Here is a 15,728-nt window from a genome sequence, read left to right on the forward strand (position 1 = left end):
CAATGTCTCCAGTGACAACTTCTTGCTGCCCAGGTCATGCCGAGGAGTTCCGTTTCCGGTGGTTCTGCTGTCATGATCGAGCCGAAGGTCCTGCTGCAGTGTGTGTGTGTGTGTGTGTGTATGTGGGGGGGATTGTGTGGTGTGTGTGTGTGGGGGATTGTGTGGTGTGTGTGTGTGTGGGATTGTGTGGTGTGTGTGGTGCGTGGGGGGGATTGTGTGTGTGGGGGGTGTGTGGGGTTGTGTGTGTGGGGTTGTGTGTGTGGGGTTGTGTGTGTGGGGTTGTGTGTGTGGGGTTGTGTGTGTGGGGTTGTGTGTGTGGGGTTGTGTGTGTGGGGTTGTGTGTGTGGGGTTGCGTGTGTGGGGTTGCGTGTGTGGGGTTGCGTGTGTGGGGTTGCGTGTGTGGGGTTGCGTGTGTGGGGTTGCGTGTGTGGGGTTGCGTGTGTGGGGTTGCGTGTGTGTGGGGTTGCGTGTGTGTGGGGTTGCGTGTGTGTGGGGTTGCGTGTGTGTGGGGTTGCGTGTGTGTGGGGTTGCGTGTGTGTGGGGTTGCGTGTGTGTGGGGTTGCGTGTGTGTGGGGGGGGGTGTGGGGGGGGGGGGTGTGGGGGGGGGGTGTGGGGGGGGTTGTGTGTGTGTGTGGGGGGGGTTGTGTGTGTGTGTGGGGGGTTGTGTGTGTGTGTGGGGTTGTGTGTGTGTGTGGGGTTGTGTGTGTGTGTGGAGTTGTGTGTGTGTGGGGTTGTGTGTGTGTGGGGTTGTGTGTGTGTGGGGTTGTGTGTGTGTGGGGTTGTGTGTGTGTGTGGGGTAGTGTGTGTGTGTGGGGTAGTGTGTGGGGTTGCGTGTGTGTGGGGTAGTGTGTGGGGTTGCGTGTGTGTGGGGTTGCGTGTGTGTGGGGTTGCGTGTGTGTGGGGTTGCGTGTGTGTGGGGTTGCGTGTGTGTGGGGTTGCGTGTGTGTGGGGTTGCGTGTGTGTGGGGTTGCGTGTGTGTGGGGTTGCGTGTGTGTGGGGTTGCGTGTGTGTGGGGTTGCGTGTGTGTGGGGTTGCGTGTGTGTGGGGTTGCGTGTGTGTGGGGTTGCGTGTGTGTGGGGTTGCGTGTGTGTGGGGTTGCGTGTGTGTGGGGTTGCGTGTGTGTGGGGTTGCGTGTGTGTGGGGTTGCGTGTGTGTGGGGTTGCGTGTGTGTGGGGTTGCGTGTGTGGGGGGGTTGTGTGTGTGGGGGGGTTGTGTGTGTGGGGGGGTTGTGTGTGTGGGGGGGGGTGTGGGGGGGGGGTGTGGGGGGGGTTGTGTGTGTGTGTGTGGGGTTGTGTGTGTGTGTGGGGTTGTGTGTGTGGGGTTGTGTGTGTGTGGGTTGTGTGTGTGGGGTTGTGTGTGTGTGGGGTTGTGTGTGTGTGGGGTTGTGTGTGTGTGGGGTTGTGTGTGTGTGGGGTTGTGTGTGTGTGGGGTTGTGTGTGTGTGGGGTTGTGTGTGTGTGGGGTTGTGTGTGTGTGGGGTTGTGTGTGTGGGGTTGTGTGTGTGTGGGGTTGTGTGTGTGTGGGGTTGTGTGTGTGTGGGGTTGTGTGTGTGTGGGGTTGTGTGTGTGTGTGTGGGGTTGTGTGTGTGTGTGTGGGGTTGTGTGTGTGTGTGGGGTTGTGTGTGTGTGTGTGGGGTTGTGTGTGTGTGTGGGGTTGTGTGTGTGGGGTTGTGTGTGTGGGGTTGTGTGTGTGTGTGGGGTTGTGTGTGTGTGTGGGGTTGTGTGTGTGTGTGGGGGTGTGTGTGTGTGGGGTTGTGTGTGTGTGGGGTTGTGTGTGTGTGTGGGGTTGTGTGTGGGGGGGGGGTTGTGTGTGTGGGGGGGGGTTGTGTGTGTGGGGGGTTGTGTGTGTGGGGGGGGTTGTGTGTGTGGGGGGGTTGTGTGTGTGTGGGGGGGTTGTTGTGTGTGTGGGGGGGTTGTGTGTGTGTGGGGGGGGGGTTGTGTGTGTGGGGGGTTGTGTGTGTGGGGGGGTTGTGTGTGTGGGGGGGTTGTGTGTGTGGGGGGGTTGTGTGTGTGGGGGGGTTGTGTGTGTGGGGGGGTTGTGTGTGGGGGGGGGTTGTGTGTGGGGGGGGGTTGTGTGTGGGGGGGTTGTGTGTGGGGGGGTTGTGTGTGGGGGGGTTGTGTGTGTGGGGGGGTTGTGTGTGTGGGGGGGTTGTGTGTGTGGGGGGGTTGTGTGTGTGGGGGGGTTGTGTGTGTGGGGGGGTTGTGTGTGGGGGGGTTGTGTGTGGGGGGTTGTGGGGGGGGGTTGTGTGTGGGGGGGTTGTGTGTGGGGGTGGGGTTGTGTGTGTGGGGTGGGGTTGTGTGTGTGGGGTGGGGTTGTGTGTGGGGGGGTTGTGTGTGTGGGGGGGTTGTGTGTGTGGGGGGGTTGTGTGTGTGGGGGGGTTGTGTGTGTGGGGGGGTTGTGTGTGGGGGGGTTGTGTGTGGGGGGTTGTGGGGGGGGGTTGTGTGTGGGGGGGTTGTGTGTGGGGGGGTTGTGTGTGGGGGGGTTGTGTGTGGGGGGGTTGTGTGTGGGGGGGTTGTGTGTGGGGGGGTTGTGTGTGGGGTTGGGGTTGTGTGTGGGGGGGTTGTGTGTGTGTATGTGGGTGGTGTGTGGGTGGTGTGTATGTGGGTGGTGTGTGGGTGGTGTGTATGTGGGTGGTGTGTGGGTGGTGTGTATGTGGGTGGTGTGTATGTGGGTGGTGTGTATGTGGGTGGTGTGTATGTGGGTGGTGTGTGTGTGTGGTGTGTGTGTGGGTGGTGTGTGTGTGTGTGTGGGTGGTGTGTGTGTGTGTGTGGGTGGTGTGTGTGTGTGTGTGGGTGGTGTGTGTGTGTGTGTGGGTGGTGTGTGTGTGTGTGTGTGGTGTGTGTGTGTGTGTGGGGGTGGTGTGTGTGTGGGGGTGGTGTGTGTGTGGGGGGGGTGGTGTGTGTGGGGGTTGTGGGGAGGAGCGCTGATGGGAGGAGCGCTGATGGGAGGAGCGCTGATGGGAGGTGCGCTGATGGGAGGTGCGCTGATGGGAGGTGCGCTGATGGGAGGTGCGCTGATGGGAGGTGCGCTGATGGGAGGTGCGCTGATGGGAGGTGCGCTGATGGGAGGTGCGCTGATGGGAGGTGCGCTGATGGGAGGTGCGCTGATGGGAGGTGCGCTGATGGGAGGTGCGCTGATGGGAGGTGCGCTGATGGGAGGTGCGCTGACGGGAGGTGCGCTGACGGGAGGTGCGCTGACGGGAGGTGCGCTGACGGGAGGTGCGCTGACGGGAGGTGCGCTGACGGGAGGTGCGCTGACGGGAGGTGCGCTGACGGGAGGTGCGCTGACGGGAGGTGCGCTGACGGGAGGTGCGCTGACGGGAGGTGCGCTGACGGGAGGTGCGCTGACGGGAGGTGCGCTGACGGGAGGTGCGCTGACGGGAGGTGCGCTGACGGGAGGTGCGCTGATGGGAGGTGCGCGGTTGTGTGTGTGACAGTAATACTGAAAGCATCTCAAAGTAAAGGAACACAAACCTAGAGTTTGGAGAAAGAGAAAGAGAAAGCACGCCAGTCAAACGGGCGCAGCAAAGCATTGACAACAACAAAAACAAAGCAAGATCCCTTAGCGAAGTGCGAGTGCTAATAATGGATACATACAGCTCATCATCTTAAGAGTTCGATTGCAACCAATGTGCACTCAAACCTGCCCCCTCCTTGTGAGTTGCAACCCATATTTCATGAGTTATAACTGCTGCACCCACCATAGCGCTTTGAGATCTAAAGCTCAACATGGGTCTAATCGACTAAGCAGTCGCCAACATGCTGTGCTTTTAAAGAGAATGTGCCAAACGTTTCAAGCTTCCTCATCATGTCCTCATGAAAGCGCCAACGAAAGGACTCCCTGAATGGTGCAACTGACATGAAGCAGCCGCTGCGATCAGAAATAAACACTGTGAACGTTGTCCAGTTTCACAGTAACATTTCCTTAATGTTCCATAAGTCACAGAACAGTAATACTAAAAGCATCTCAAAATAAAGAAACACAAACCGAGTTTGTGGAAAGAGAAAGCACGTTGAGGCAGCGATGGAAGATACATTTAAGGTGGGCGTGATATTGCCCGACGGAGATACACCCACTGGGAGAATCCCGAAAACTTGTAAGCGTGAAGGCGGAGGGGCGGAGGCAGGGAGCAAGCAAGAGGAAAGACAGATGGCGCTGAAGGCTGGCGGTTCGCACGTGCACGCTCGCGTGAACGCAAGCTTGTCGCCAGCCAGCAGCACTTTGAAAACTCACCTACTAAAGTCGATTCGAGCAGCGCATGCGCGCTAACTCAGCGAGACTTAAAAACTACCAGATAAAGGTGTACAAATATTAAGGGTATGTCGATTAGGAGGGTTGACTCAATGGTACCACCTTGTCTCTTGCAAGAGACATTGTCAAATCTTGGTGCGGTTTTAGAATTTTCATCCAAATTCGGCTTGAAACCTATTAAGAGTTATGCTCAACATTTAATTAAAAATGTTTATCTATTGCATGTTATGGTGTTGATATTTTGGGGTAGGATAACATCCCCCAGTCTGTAAAGTGAGGATAATAGATTGTATAATCATCTACCTTTGCTACCACTTAGTACAGCCAGCCTTAATCTGGCATGAAGAACTTGGGCAAATGTTTGTGGAGGCTTTGATTAAACTTATTATCTTTTTATTGTGGGCTTCTATTGGATATCAAAAGGAAACCACTTTCAATAGAGGTGTCAAAGACTATTTGGCTCACGATGGTGGTCTAAGTGTTCCATGGATGGCATAGATTCAATCTATGTGCCATGAGCATTGCAGATCAGAACTTTTTTCCAGTTCTTCTTGCATCACCATACATGATCTTGGATGGGTTGGACTGCATTTTTCTCCCGCAGATGTATCAATGAATTGGCTTAACAAATGTCAGATTGTACATTATTGTGAAAACTGTACCATAGAATAGATCTGTACCCAGACTTTGTTCATAATGCCTATCACAGATAACTGGTAGTACAGTTTAATCTAAGACTAGTCCTTTATTCCCTCCATACCATGTTCTTGGGACCATATCCCCAAAACACACACACTATCTACTCTACACTTTTTTTTTTATTCTTCACCTCAACAATGTTTTCCGTTAGTTTCTAAAATCACTGAATATTAACCAATACTTCACAGGTGAACTATCGTGCACGGTTTTGGCCCGTTTTCTTAACCCTTTACTAATTCAGAAAAGCCATGTTACTCGGATTAGTTTATGGTTCTTTATCATACCTGTGTTTTATACAATGTAATTTATTGTTTTGTAATTGCATTTATATAACACTTACTATCCCCGATGGGGTGTTAAAGCGCCATAAAGGATTAGTGTTGAATTAGTATAGTGGAATATGAAAGTAGTTTGAGTGGTAGATTTAGTTATTTGAATAGAGATGGGTAGCGGAGGGATAACTCTCATGAGGTGTTGAAGCGCTTTTTCGGCGAGTAGTATGCTACTCTGGAACCCATAAAGGATTAGTGGGGAATTAGTATAGTGAAATATGAAATTTGAGAAGTGGACATATTATTCTGTTATTTTGATTGAAAAGGATAGTGGAGGGATAGCAGAGTGAAGGATTTAGACTTTGTTTTTTGTTTTGGCGGTCATAGCAGTAGGAGGAGGCTTGGGTTAAGTAAAAAAGGATATGGAGGGGAAGAGTCAGAGGGAAGAGTTAAGAAAGGCTTGTTTTGGGGATTGGTATAGTAAACGGTGTCAGATGATGCAAGGAGGTAGAGTAGGGGAAAGTCTAGAAAGGGTTATTTTGGGGATCATAGTGGTATGGTGTTTGGGATGAATGAGAGAGTGGATGTAGAGGATTTATTGATAGAGATACAGGATGAGAAATATGATAGTGCATTGAATATGCTGAGCTAGAAGGAAGTAATAAATACATATCCATAAGTACATGAAAAGTATATAGATGCATTAAGGAAGTAAGTATATGTAGATCAAAGATATTGAGAGTTATAGGGAGAGAAATAGGGTAGGGCATTGAATATGCTTTTTTAGGAGAAAAGTGATACATATATAGATCCAAGTACATGGAATGTATATAGATGTAAAAAGGAAGTACGAATATGTAGATTAAAGGTGCATTAGATAAACTCTGGTTTTCAAGTGTTGTACTTATTTATTTTTTTAATTATTCTAAATGTTTATACAAAGAAACACACATATAGGTACATATCTATAGCACAAACAAAACCTCATATACAGAGGGATATGCTGTATATTTCTGTTTGCGTATGGTGCTTATGTGGGAAGGAGCCAATTCTTGAGTAGTTTACTGAAGATAAGGTGGTTGTCCGTGGATCTTATGTTGGGGGGGGTAAAGAGTTCCATAGGTTGGCTGCTTGAACAGAGAAGGATGTGCCACCCATGTTTTTCTTCTATCTTGGGATTTTGAGATGAGGTGCCACTCTAGAGTGGAGGTTCCTTTGTTGAATGCGTTTGGTGATTTTATTCCTGATGAAGAGTGGTCCCATTCCATGTATCGCTTTGTGGGTGATACAAATCAGCTTGAACGTGGACCTTTTGGCAACCGGTAACCAATGCAGGGCTTTCAAGGCAGGAAAGATGTGGTCTCGCAGTTTGATATGCAAGTGTAGTCTGGCAGCAGAGTTCGGAATCCATTGCAGTCTTTTCATGGTCGTTAAAGGTGATCCGAGGTAGAGGCTATTGGCGTAATAGAGTTTGGACAGAACGAGGAAGATGGTAGCTTGGACCTTGTGTGGAAATCCCAAATGGGGGGGGGGAAGAATCCCAAATGGGGGGGAAGATTTGTTGCAGGTTTGTTATAGTAACAAAGCTTGATCTTGCTAGTTTGTCCCCTTGGGCATTCATTGATAGCTTGGAGTTCATGGTCATTCCTAGGTTTCTTACTTCCTTCGATACTTTAGGCGGTGAGCCCAGTTCATCAGGCCAGGCGGCAAGCGGGTCATAATGTTTCCAATCGCCACACATGAGTATTTCTCATTTGGAAGCATTCAATTTGAGAAGGATCCAAGTCATCCATTGATCCACGGCTCAGAGACATCTGAAAATTGGCGAGTTTCCAAGGTCTTTGGGGCATTCCAGTCAAAGGAGTATTTGTGTGTTATCTGCATAGTTACAGCACATAAGGTGAAACTGATTGATCAGTACTGGTAATGACTTCATGTAGATGTTGAAAAGCATGGGCAAGATGATAGAGCCTTGAGGGGCCTCTGCTTTTGTTTTATCTGTGTTTCTGGTACATATCTGGATTTTTCTTTATATTTATGGTTTTATCTATTAGGCCTTTTGGCCAATTAAAGATTTTGTTTGATGGCAGCACAGGTTTTTGTAAGGTGATATGGCCTATTCTTTTAGATGTAGAAAACTCCCAAAAAATGTCGCTGAGGTCTTAACTGTATTTGACAGACTCACTTCTCCTTTGCCTCACAAGTCTTATGGGACAAACATCACTTTTTCAGAGCAGTTCAGAAACCTACAAGCAGGCTTGCTAACACAGCTAGCCAACTGTTATGTTTTGATCTATGGATATTATTCACCAATGTTGCCAGGGATGATTACCATTTAGTCCTAGATTTGGTCAATGGTAAACATTAATATAGACTGAGGCCCTTAACAATTAAGACTATAGCGACACGTTCTGGATGCACTTGTACACAATGTATGATTATGATACTGACATACTGGTGAACGACTACATATGTAGAATCTTTGTATTGGAAAAATGGAAAATAAAGCTTAAAAAAAAAAAGTATGATTTTGATGCACATTTGGGCTTCACTTACACTGTAGGATTGAGTGGTCTTTTAGCCATTTATCAAAATATCCAAGGATAACAAAATCCTTCTCAAACATATTGAAGAGATTATATAATCTGATTATGGTGATTAGCTACTTTCAAACTGGAGCACCTGATCATGTGAGATAAGCTAGAGAAATACACCAAAAAAAACACTGACTACACGTAGGGTTGAGAAGACAGAGGCCTGTCAAGCATACAGGTGACTGAGCGGAGATTCTATGTACCACACTATTTGCTATTGAGAAATTTCCTGAATGACTGCAAGGACCTGTAGGTGCTTTAAAATATGCCTCTTCCTTCCCCCAGAGGTCCTAGTGTAGTCTGGGAGGGCTTGTAACAATTAAGAGGTTGAAGTGGCAGTCGCAGGCAAGAATGAAAGTGAGACACCAGAACTGGACAGACTGGGTACAGAACAATTAAAAAGATTTATGGTACACCGCTGACACCTGATATATTTGTGCCCCTTGTACCCCGTTGCAACGTGGGACTTAATAGGGTTTCCCTAATGGCATCAAGATTATTTGCACTGCAGCTAGTCCTACAGGCAACCTCCATCGGACATAAATATTGAATTTAACATTCTAATGGTAACAACACAGTTTTACAGAACTTGAGTGAATCGTAAACAGCTTAATTTGGCTTCTGGATTGTAGGCCAGCTGGCCAATTACATGACAACATAGAAGATCACAGCAAGATGGCAAAGCTGCTACAAGCATCGGGGGGAACGTATGGCTAACACAATTAATACGTTTCAGGGACATATTCTAGAAACATTTCTGGGGTCACTCTCTCGAATAGAAGACTATTAAAATACCATAACCTAAGATGGTATAGCTAAACAGGGTATTATTACTGAAGTTGCTAAATAAATTTGGCAATGCACAGTGTCAAAAGAGAACACTCTACTTAGAACTAGACACACTTTAGAGAGTCCCACTGGGCTACAAAGTCACTGCACACGACCAGAGATATGTGGATATGTGGATATGTAAAAGGAGAACTGGGAGCAGACAACATGAGAAGTTATTAATTGGTCACACATCTTCAACATCTGCACATTACCTGCAGGACAACCTATAGGTCCCAGTTGGGAAGATGAACGCAAACTTAAAAAGACTACTGAGTTAAAGACTTGACATGTGTGACAAGGGGCCACCCACAAGAAAGATGGTGCTTTTGGTGTGGTACAAGGTCAAGAATTAAAGTATACTGGATGGGATGATACAACTTAATGATGACATCTGTAAATCCAAACTGATATCAATATTTCTAACAGACTGTACTGTGCACCTGAAATGCTTCCAGGTTTGATGTGTGCAGCTCCTGTCTATGCAATGTTACAATACAATGCGATGCAATACAGCTCATCTATGCAGTAACATATAGGGGCTTGTTGTAGGCGCACCAATGGTATAGTACTTGTTGCATAAGTGGAAGGACACATTAATTAAGATACTAAATGGCAACTGGAATCATTAAGGGACTTGAGGTTCGGGCAGTGACAATTGCAAGCTAACATTTCCTACACTTCTAGTCTCTCATGATCAACAGTTTATACAATAGCTGTGTAATAAGAAATCATGTGCCATTATGGAGAGTGAGCTAAACAAAATGAGTATCAGCTCAAAAACAAATCATAGCAATGTAAGGCCTGAGAAATTGAAATGTAATGAAGAAACACGCAAAAACTTATTTTGGCTAGAGTGTCTGGCTGAAGTCACTCTTGAAAACAAGTCCCAGGACTTATATCTTTGAAAATGAGAGAAATCTTACAATTCAACATCCTATGCAGACACTTTCCCCGTACCATTTACTGTGCATACCTGTGCTGTTTAGTTTGCTTTAGTACTGGTGGAGCAACCCGGCTTTGAGTTGATCAACAGACCAGAAGATAAATGTGTTTAAGCTAATGCCATAGTAACCCTCTGTTTTGTTTTAAAAGAAATCTTTTAAGTTCAAGCATTGGTACATGTATGCAACTTACATGAAGAACATTCAAATAACCAACTGTAATTAGTAGGGAGATAAGGGCTTGAGGCATCATTCAGAGAAAATAAATCATGAAATATCAGAAAGCAGCATTAAGTGGTATGAACAGGAGATGTTTAGCCCAGACATTGATATTGAGAATAGGCCAGAGACTTTGCTAAGGTTTGTCGATGGAGTGAAGACTCACAACAGTTTGTGTAGCACCATAAGGAATGGGGTCAGATAGTCTCCCAAATTTCCTAAAACTGTCTGAAAACTAAAAATGAAACTGTCTGGCAGTGGTCATCAACTTTCCTAGTAATCCTTCTGCATTTCAGCATTATAAATGGATTGCCCAAGCAGCCTTTCATAGCCATATATGATGGGTTAGTTTTTCTTATCTCCTTCCTGTGAAGTGTTGGTTGCATTTGTAGGTTGCTTATAACACAAAGAAACTCTCGCTCTTCTGCCTGTGTGCCTGACAACTTATTTTTCTAACTGATAACCCATTCCTGGTTCTGACTGATGCCAAACACTTTATTTTCTAAAATCCTCAGATCCAGTACACCTCAATTAGTAAGCAATCACTACTCAGCAGCTGCACTAACACACGCCCATTAATTGGTAGTTTAGACTGCACAGGGTAAGAAATAAAAGAAGCACAAGGATATGGTGTGAGTGCACACATGAGTGTTTTCTACAAACGCATGCAGTAATCTGGAGACCAGAGTCCAAACTATTATAGGGCCGAGTTTATGATCTCATTAACAAGGTGGTATCCAGCTGATAACATACTGCAAGATATAATAGTTTATTTAAAAACAGGTTCTACCTGCCATACTGTGTTTTTCTTTGGAGATTCATCTTCATTCTGCTCATCCATTACTGATGTGTTCTGAAAAGGGAAAAAAACAGTCCAAGTAATTTACTTCACATCAAAGCACATGTTAAGTATCTACAAAACTGTTGATTAAACGAGGTTTTACACCAACTGCTATCGATCATCAGTAAATACTTGCTTATACTATAAGAAGTATCAACCGCAGATATCTGCAAGGAGCACTATCAAAAATAAGCTCACCAGTTGTAGCAACACTATTCAAGGTACAATCACTTCATGGTGTCGGAGAATATTAAACTGTGGATATGGGCCAATACCCGAAACTGTCGAAGATATGCTTGAATGTTAAGTGTTGGAAGTGCTGTCCTATGTGCCCCAGAACCAAACTCCTATACATTCACTATGCACTATACAACTCCCTTCATAAAATAACGCTGCCTGAAAGAATATAACATATGAGCCAAAGTAATGAAGAAAAAGTTCACTGGGAATAGAGGGATTAAATAAAATGTGCAGATTTTAGTTAGTACAACAGGTGGGTAACTTGCTTCTCCATTTGCAACACGTGAAACACTTTCATAATGGGATGGTAGCATTAACGGATCAGGCTATCAAATGTTAGCACTGAGCCTGTACAAACAGTTCAGTGGCCAATAGCAAAAACCACTAGATCCTGTACAATGACCTTTTAGACAGTTGCCTTTTTGCAAATGCACAAGAATTTGGTGACTTTTACAGTGAATTTGGATATCGATCTCCTCCTGTTCCTTCACGGGCTTCTCTCAGCAATCGTATAAATAAGACAACCTATAAAGATTATCTCCATTTCCATACACCACGTTCAGTTTAACTTTCATTATCACCATGCAGCCACCAAGACCCCACCATCCCTCACTCAACCTTTCTACGTCCCAGGTAAAGAATCAGTCCTCCCATCCACAATCAAACTGCTCACTGCAGCAGACATTGCCCTCACCGTAACTTCACCCAGCAAACTGAGCGCAAGGCTGATATACATCAAGATTACAAGTTAGACATCTTTCACTTTACTTACCTGTAGAGTATTGCCACAATGTTGCGATGTGGTCCCAAGGCACTTCAACAGCAACAAATCTTGACAAAGTAAGCTACGTTTGTTTTCTTCCAGAATCACAATAAAGAAGGTGGAGAAGAGACTTAACAGTTCATTCTGTAGCGATCTAAAGATTGCCATCCCTTTTCAGATTTCAAACACCTCCCCAAACAATTAAAGGCCAGAACACACTCTGTACTACTTCGTTCTCCTTGCCAATAACTAGACTACCACCCATGCACGTGCAAGAGTTCTGGCATGGTGCTATTCTTGCCACTCAATATCACCATTCCTTACTCATAACCAGCTTTCAAGAGTCCCCATATCTCACCTTGCACATTCGTCTGACCACACTGGGATTCTCCACCCAGTATTGTCCAGAAGGTAATTTATACCAAAATAAACCTCTTCAGTCAAGGGATGTGCCTCTACAACATCTAAAAATTCACTAACCTCCCATGGCCATCTTGTCACTTATTGGATACAGAGTACAATGTATGCTACCCCATTATCTCTAGCCCCTAACCAACAACCTTGGAACAACTCTGCAAGTCAGTAAATGAGGATCAACATGCAGGCATAACCCTAAAACGATGAGACACCACCAGTTTGTCACTAAATCCATTAAGTTCTCTGGACCTTCCCTTGATCTCTCTAGCCGTAGTGTACGAAATCCCAAAAAAATCCCAAAAAAATCTCCTCACTAGACCAGTTATTAGCTCTGATTTTACCTTCTCTTATTTCAAGCTACCATGCCTGTGCTATAAAGGTAATCAGCAGAACCCTTAAGCGACAACTCTGTCTCCCTACAGCTCTACTCATTTAAGGACCATAGTGTCCTGCATAGTGGCCTCTGTGTTGCTTTATAATGAAGCACAGAGACAATTCGAAACAACTTACCTTTTTCATATCATAATTTCATCTTCCTCATACCAAGACTTTTGAATTTTCACAACTCCATCACAACAGAGTGTTTCCAGTTATCTCAAAGTTTGACACTAATGGCACTACGCTCTTCAGCCTCTGTTTTTCATAGTTATCTTTTTTGAAACATGATCCATAGCACACAATATACAATGAGAACCCGAAAGGCAAGCTACATAAGGAACATATGATAGGCAATATCATCTCTTCAGAATTAGTACAAGAGAACCAAAAAATGCAAAAATATACTGGAACGTCCTGAGGGGCTGAGAATGCCACCTAGCACTGCACTTGCGCTGTACAGTATCCTGTCATGACTATACGCATTCTGTTTATGACACACCGTTATAAGTCTGAAAATGTAAATAAAAGAAAAATTCAGTAAAGCAGCCTAATAAAATAACCTGTCCTTGTATAATGATCTCTACCAACTATAAAGTTTTGTGGGCTGCCTAAGGTGGAAGGCCCACACTGGCCGCTCCCCACTTAAGAGAAATGCATAGTGCACAGGCTAGGAGCAATTCACATGCCCCAGACTTCATTAGTAAGGAGGGCACAACAAAAAGGTTGTCTGGACAAAGGGAGCAGTCACTAATCAGAAACAGATGAATCACATTGGGGAAGGAGGGTGGGAGAGTCCCATGACTGCTCTCAGGTTGATAACTGGGGAGGGGATTGAGGATGATCAGAGGAAAAGATAAGATATGGGGTGTAAAAAGAAAGGGGATCACAGGTAGCATGTGCAGGATGGGGAGCAATCCACTAGACTCAGTTAAGAGGGACACATCCCCCCACATTTTTCTCAGAGCTCCACACTTGGACATTCTCCAAGCTTATGTCAGGTGTCTCAAGGAGAACGGAGCCCTGGTCTACCAACCCGATAAGGTTACGGAGGCAAAAAGGCAGACTTCTCTAGAAGAGCTTCCAGCGAGGTAGTTATCTTGGCATCCGGGAGGACAATTCCATTGGGCTCTACCCTTAACCACCTCACCTACTAATCCTACCCTGCCTCAAGGTGTTCAAGCTTTCCATCCACCTAGTAGTGAGTGCCCCTGACATAATTCCCGAAAGCTGTGGACTTTTTTTCCCCCTGCAATACCTTTAATGGAGACTTTCACATCACTCTGTATGTTCAGTTTCCTCTTGAATTCATTTGAACGCTGGTGTTACTGACTGCCTTTCAACCACTGGTTAACAATAAGGGCTGCTGAATGCTCAACTAAGTCAAGAAGAAAAATGCACAGACCAACTACTCTAGACTCAGGAACACAATCCACAAAGACCTATATCACTGGCGGCGCCTTCCTCTTCTGCCTAGGTAGAGTAGCCGCAGTGAAAATGAACGTCCTGCCCCGGGCTCTTTTCATCTTTCTCTCTCCCCCACCCGGAGAGCTTCATCAGTTACAAAGGGGGATCGAGCGCTTTATCTGCGGTAAGACTAAGCCCAGACTCCAAAAACAAACAACTGTTACAACGCACTAAGCAGGAAGGGGGGTCTGGCGGTTGCTAATGTCTTGCGGTACTATCAAGTTGCGCAGCGGAGATATCGAAATGAGTGGAATTGCCCAATGACAGAAAAGCACTGGTTCTTTATGGATCAAACTGTAGCGGGCTCACACATCTGGAGAAAGGTCTGACTCCCCCCATGCCCATAGATCCTGGGGTCTCTATTAATCCCTGGTCACCAGCTCTACATTAAAAATATGGGACAAAATAGCGGAAACTGCAGGGCTCTCGTCTTTCCCCTCGCCTACGAGTCCCTTATTTGGGAACCAGGAGTTTCCACCCTGTCTGTCACTGGGTATTACTAAGTGAGGGCTTCCCTCAATATGACCACGGGCCAGCTCCGCTGGGAGGCAGAACTTGGGCGTGGTCTCTGACAAAGAATGGAGAGATATATTCTACATGATGCACCACACAGCATATAACGTAGAACATACCGAAACAGCATATAAAATCAGCTCATACTGGTATTATACCCCTGTACGCATTTAGAAATGGAATGCGCTATGCGATGGCCAGTGCTGGCGAGGTTCAGCAAACCCCGGGACTTTGATATACCTCCTGTGGAATTGCCCCTAACTCACGAGATTTTGGGAACCGATTTGGACTGATACAGATAGCACTTTCAATACGGAGCTCTCCAGATTCCCTGCATACATACTCTTGGGGCTCCCCAATGCTCTTACATATCAACCATCAGACCGATCTGTGTACAGAAGGTCATTAGGCAGGGAGCTCAAAAAAACCTCAAGCTTTTGACAAGGAAGCTCCAAAAATGTAACAGTTTTCCACATAAGCAAATGGAAGAGATTTATAATTTAGGGTTATTTCCCCTACATGCACCAAGTTGATTAACAGAGTACAAAAAAAAGTTACTCTTTCTAGTTTTAAAATACATCTGTGTCATCACTTTACCTAGCAGCAAGAAGCTCCATTTCCATTCTTGGACAACATCTTCAATAACACCAACTGCCTTAAAAACACCTTTCATCACAACAGAGAGCACCTCCAGTAAATTCTCACATTCTTACTTTCATTCTCTATCTTCTCGATTTTCCCTTCCATCAACAATCTTACTTAATCAGGCAGGTTTTGGTTCGAATTTTGTCCCAAATCAGGCTTTGATAAATGAGTCTGAAGAGGTTGTCAACTCCAACAATTTCTTGAACAAACTTAAGAGTGGCAGTGCCCTACTGACTCTCCCCCTCCCCGCCCCCCCCCAGAGTTATGATAAGCAGCAGTATGGTCCCCAAGTGCACATTAATATCACACCCAGGAATTCAGTCAGTTAGCCAATATTTTGTACTATTGCTCACACAGTTGATCTCAACATAGCAGGGCTGTCATTCTTGTGAAATGCCAGTACTATTTGCAACTAGTAGAGAAGCATGAACGCTTCTATTTCTACATTACCTCCCACCGCCACATCTGATGTTCAAACATCACAGCAAAGGTGAATGTGGATATTAATACGAAATCTACGTTCGGGCCAGTAAGAATGAGTTGTGCTCCAAGAGAATCATTAAGAGATTGTATAGAATTCCTAACCCCAAAATCAGCTGAGTAATGTTGATTGATTCATGTAATTTTAGGGTCTGTAGAAAGAACCACTAAAACAGCGTAA

At 45.8% G+C, this 15,728-nt stretch overlaps 1 protein-coding gene across 2 annotated transcripts in view; it reads right to left on the bottom strand.

Moving 5' to 3' along the window:
• Positions 1–15,728, bottom strand: part of FBXW11 (F-box and WD repeat domain containing 11) — a 540,498-nt gene that overhangs the window by 458,973 nt on the left and 65,797 nt on the right. For both annotated transcript variants that reach the window (XM_085617878.1, XM_085617877.1), the window contains exon 2: positions 10,597–10,659. In XM_085617878.1, coding sequence (XP_085474004.1) covers positions 10,597–10,659 — 63 coding nt within the window. The remainder of the gene's footprint in view (positions 1–10,596; positions 10,660–15,728) is intronic.

The sequence above is a fragment of the Triturus cristatus genome, chromosome 7 (assembly GCF_964204655.1).
Source record: "Triturus cristatus chromosome 7, aTriCri1.1, whole genome shotgun sequence".
Lineage (NCBI taxonomy): Eukaryota > Metazoa > Chordata > Amphibia > Caudata > Salamandridae > Triturus > Triturus cristatus.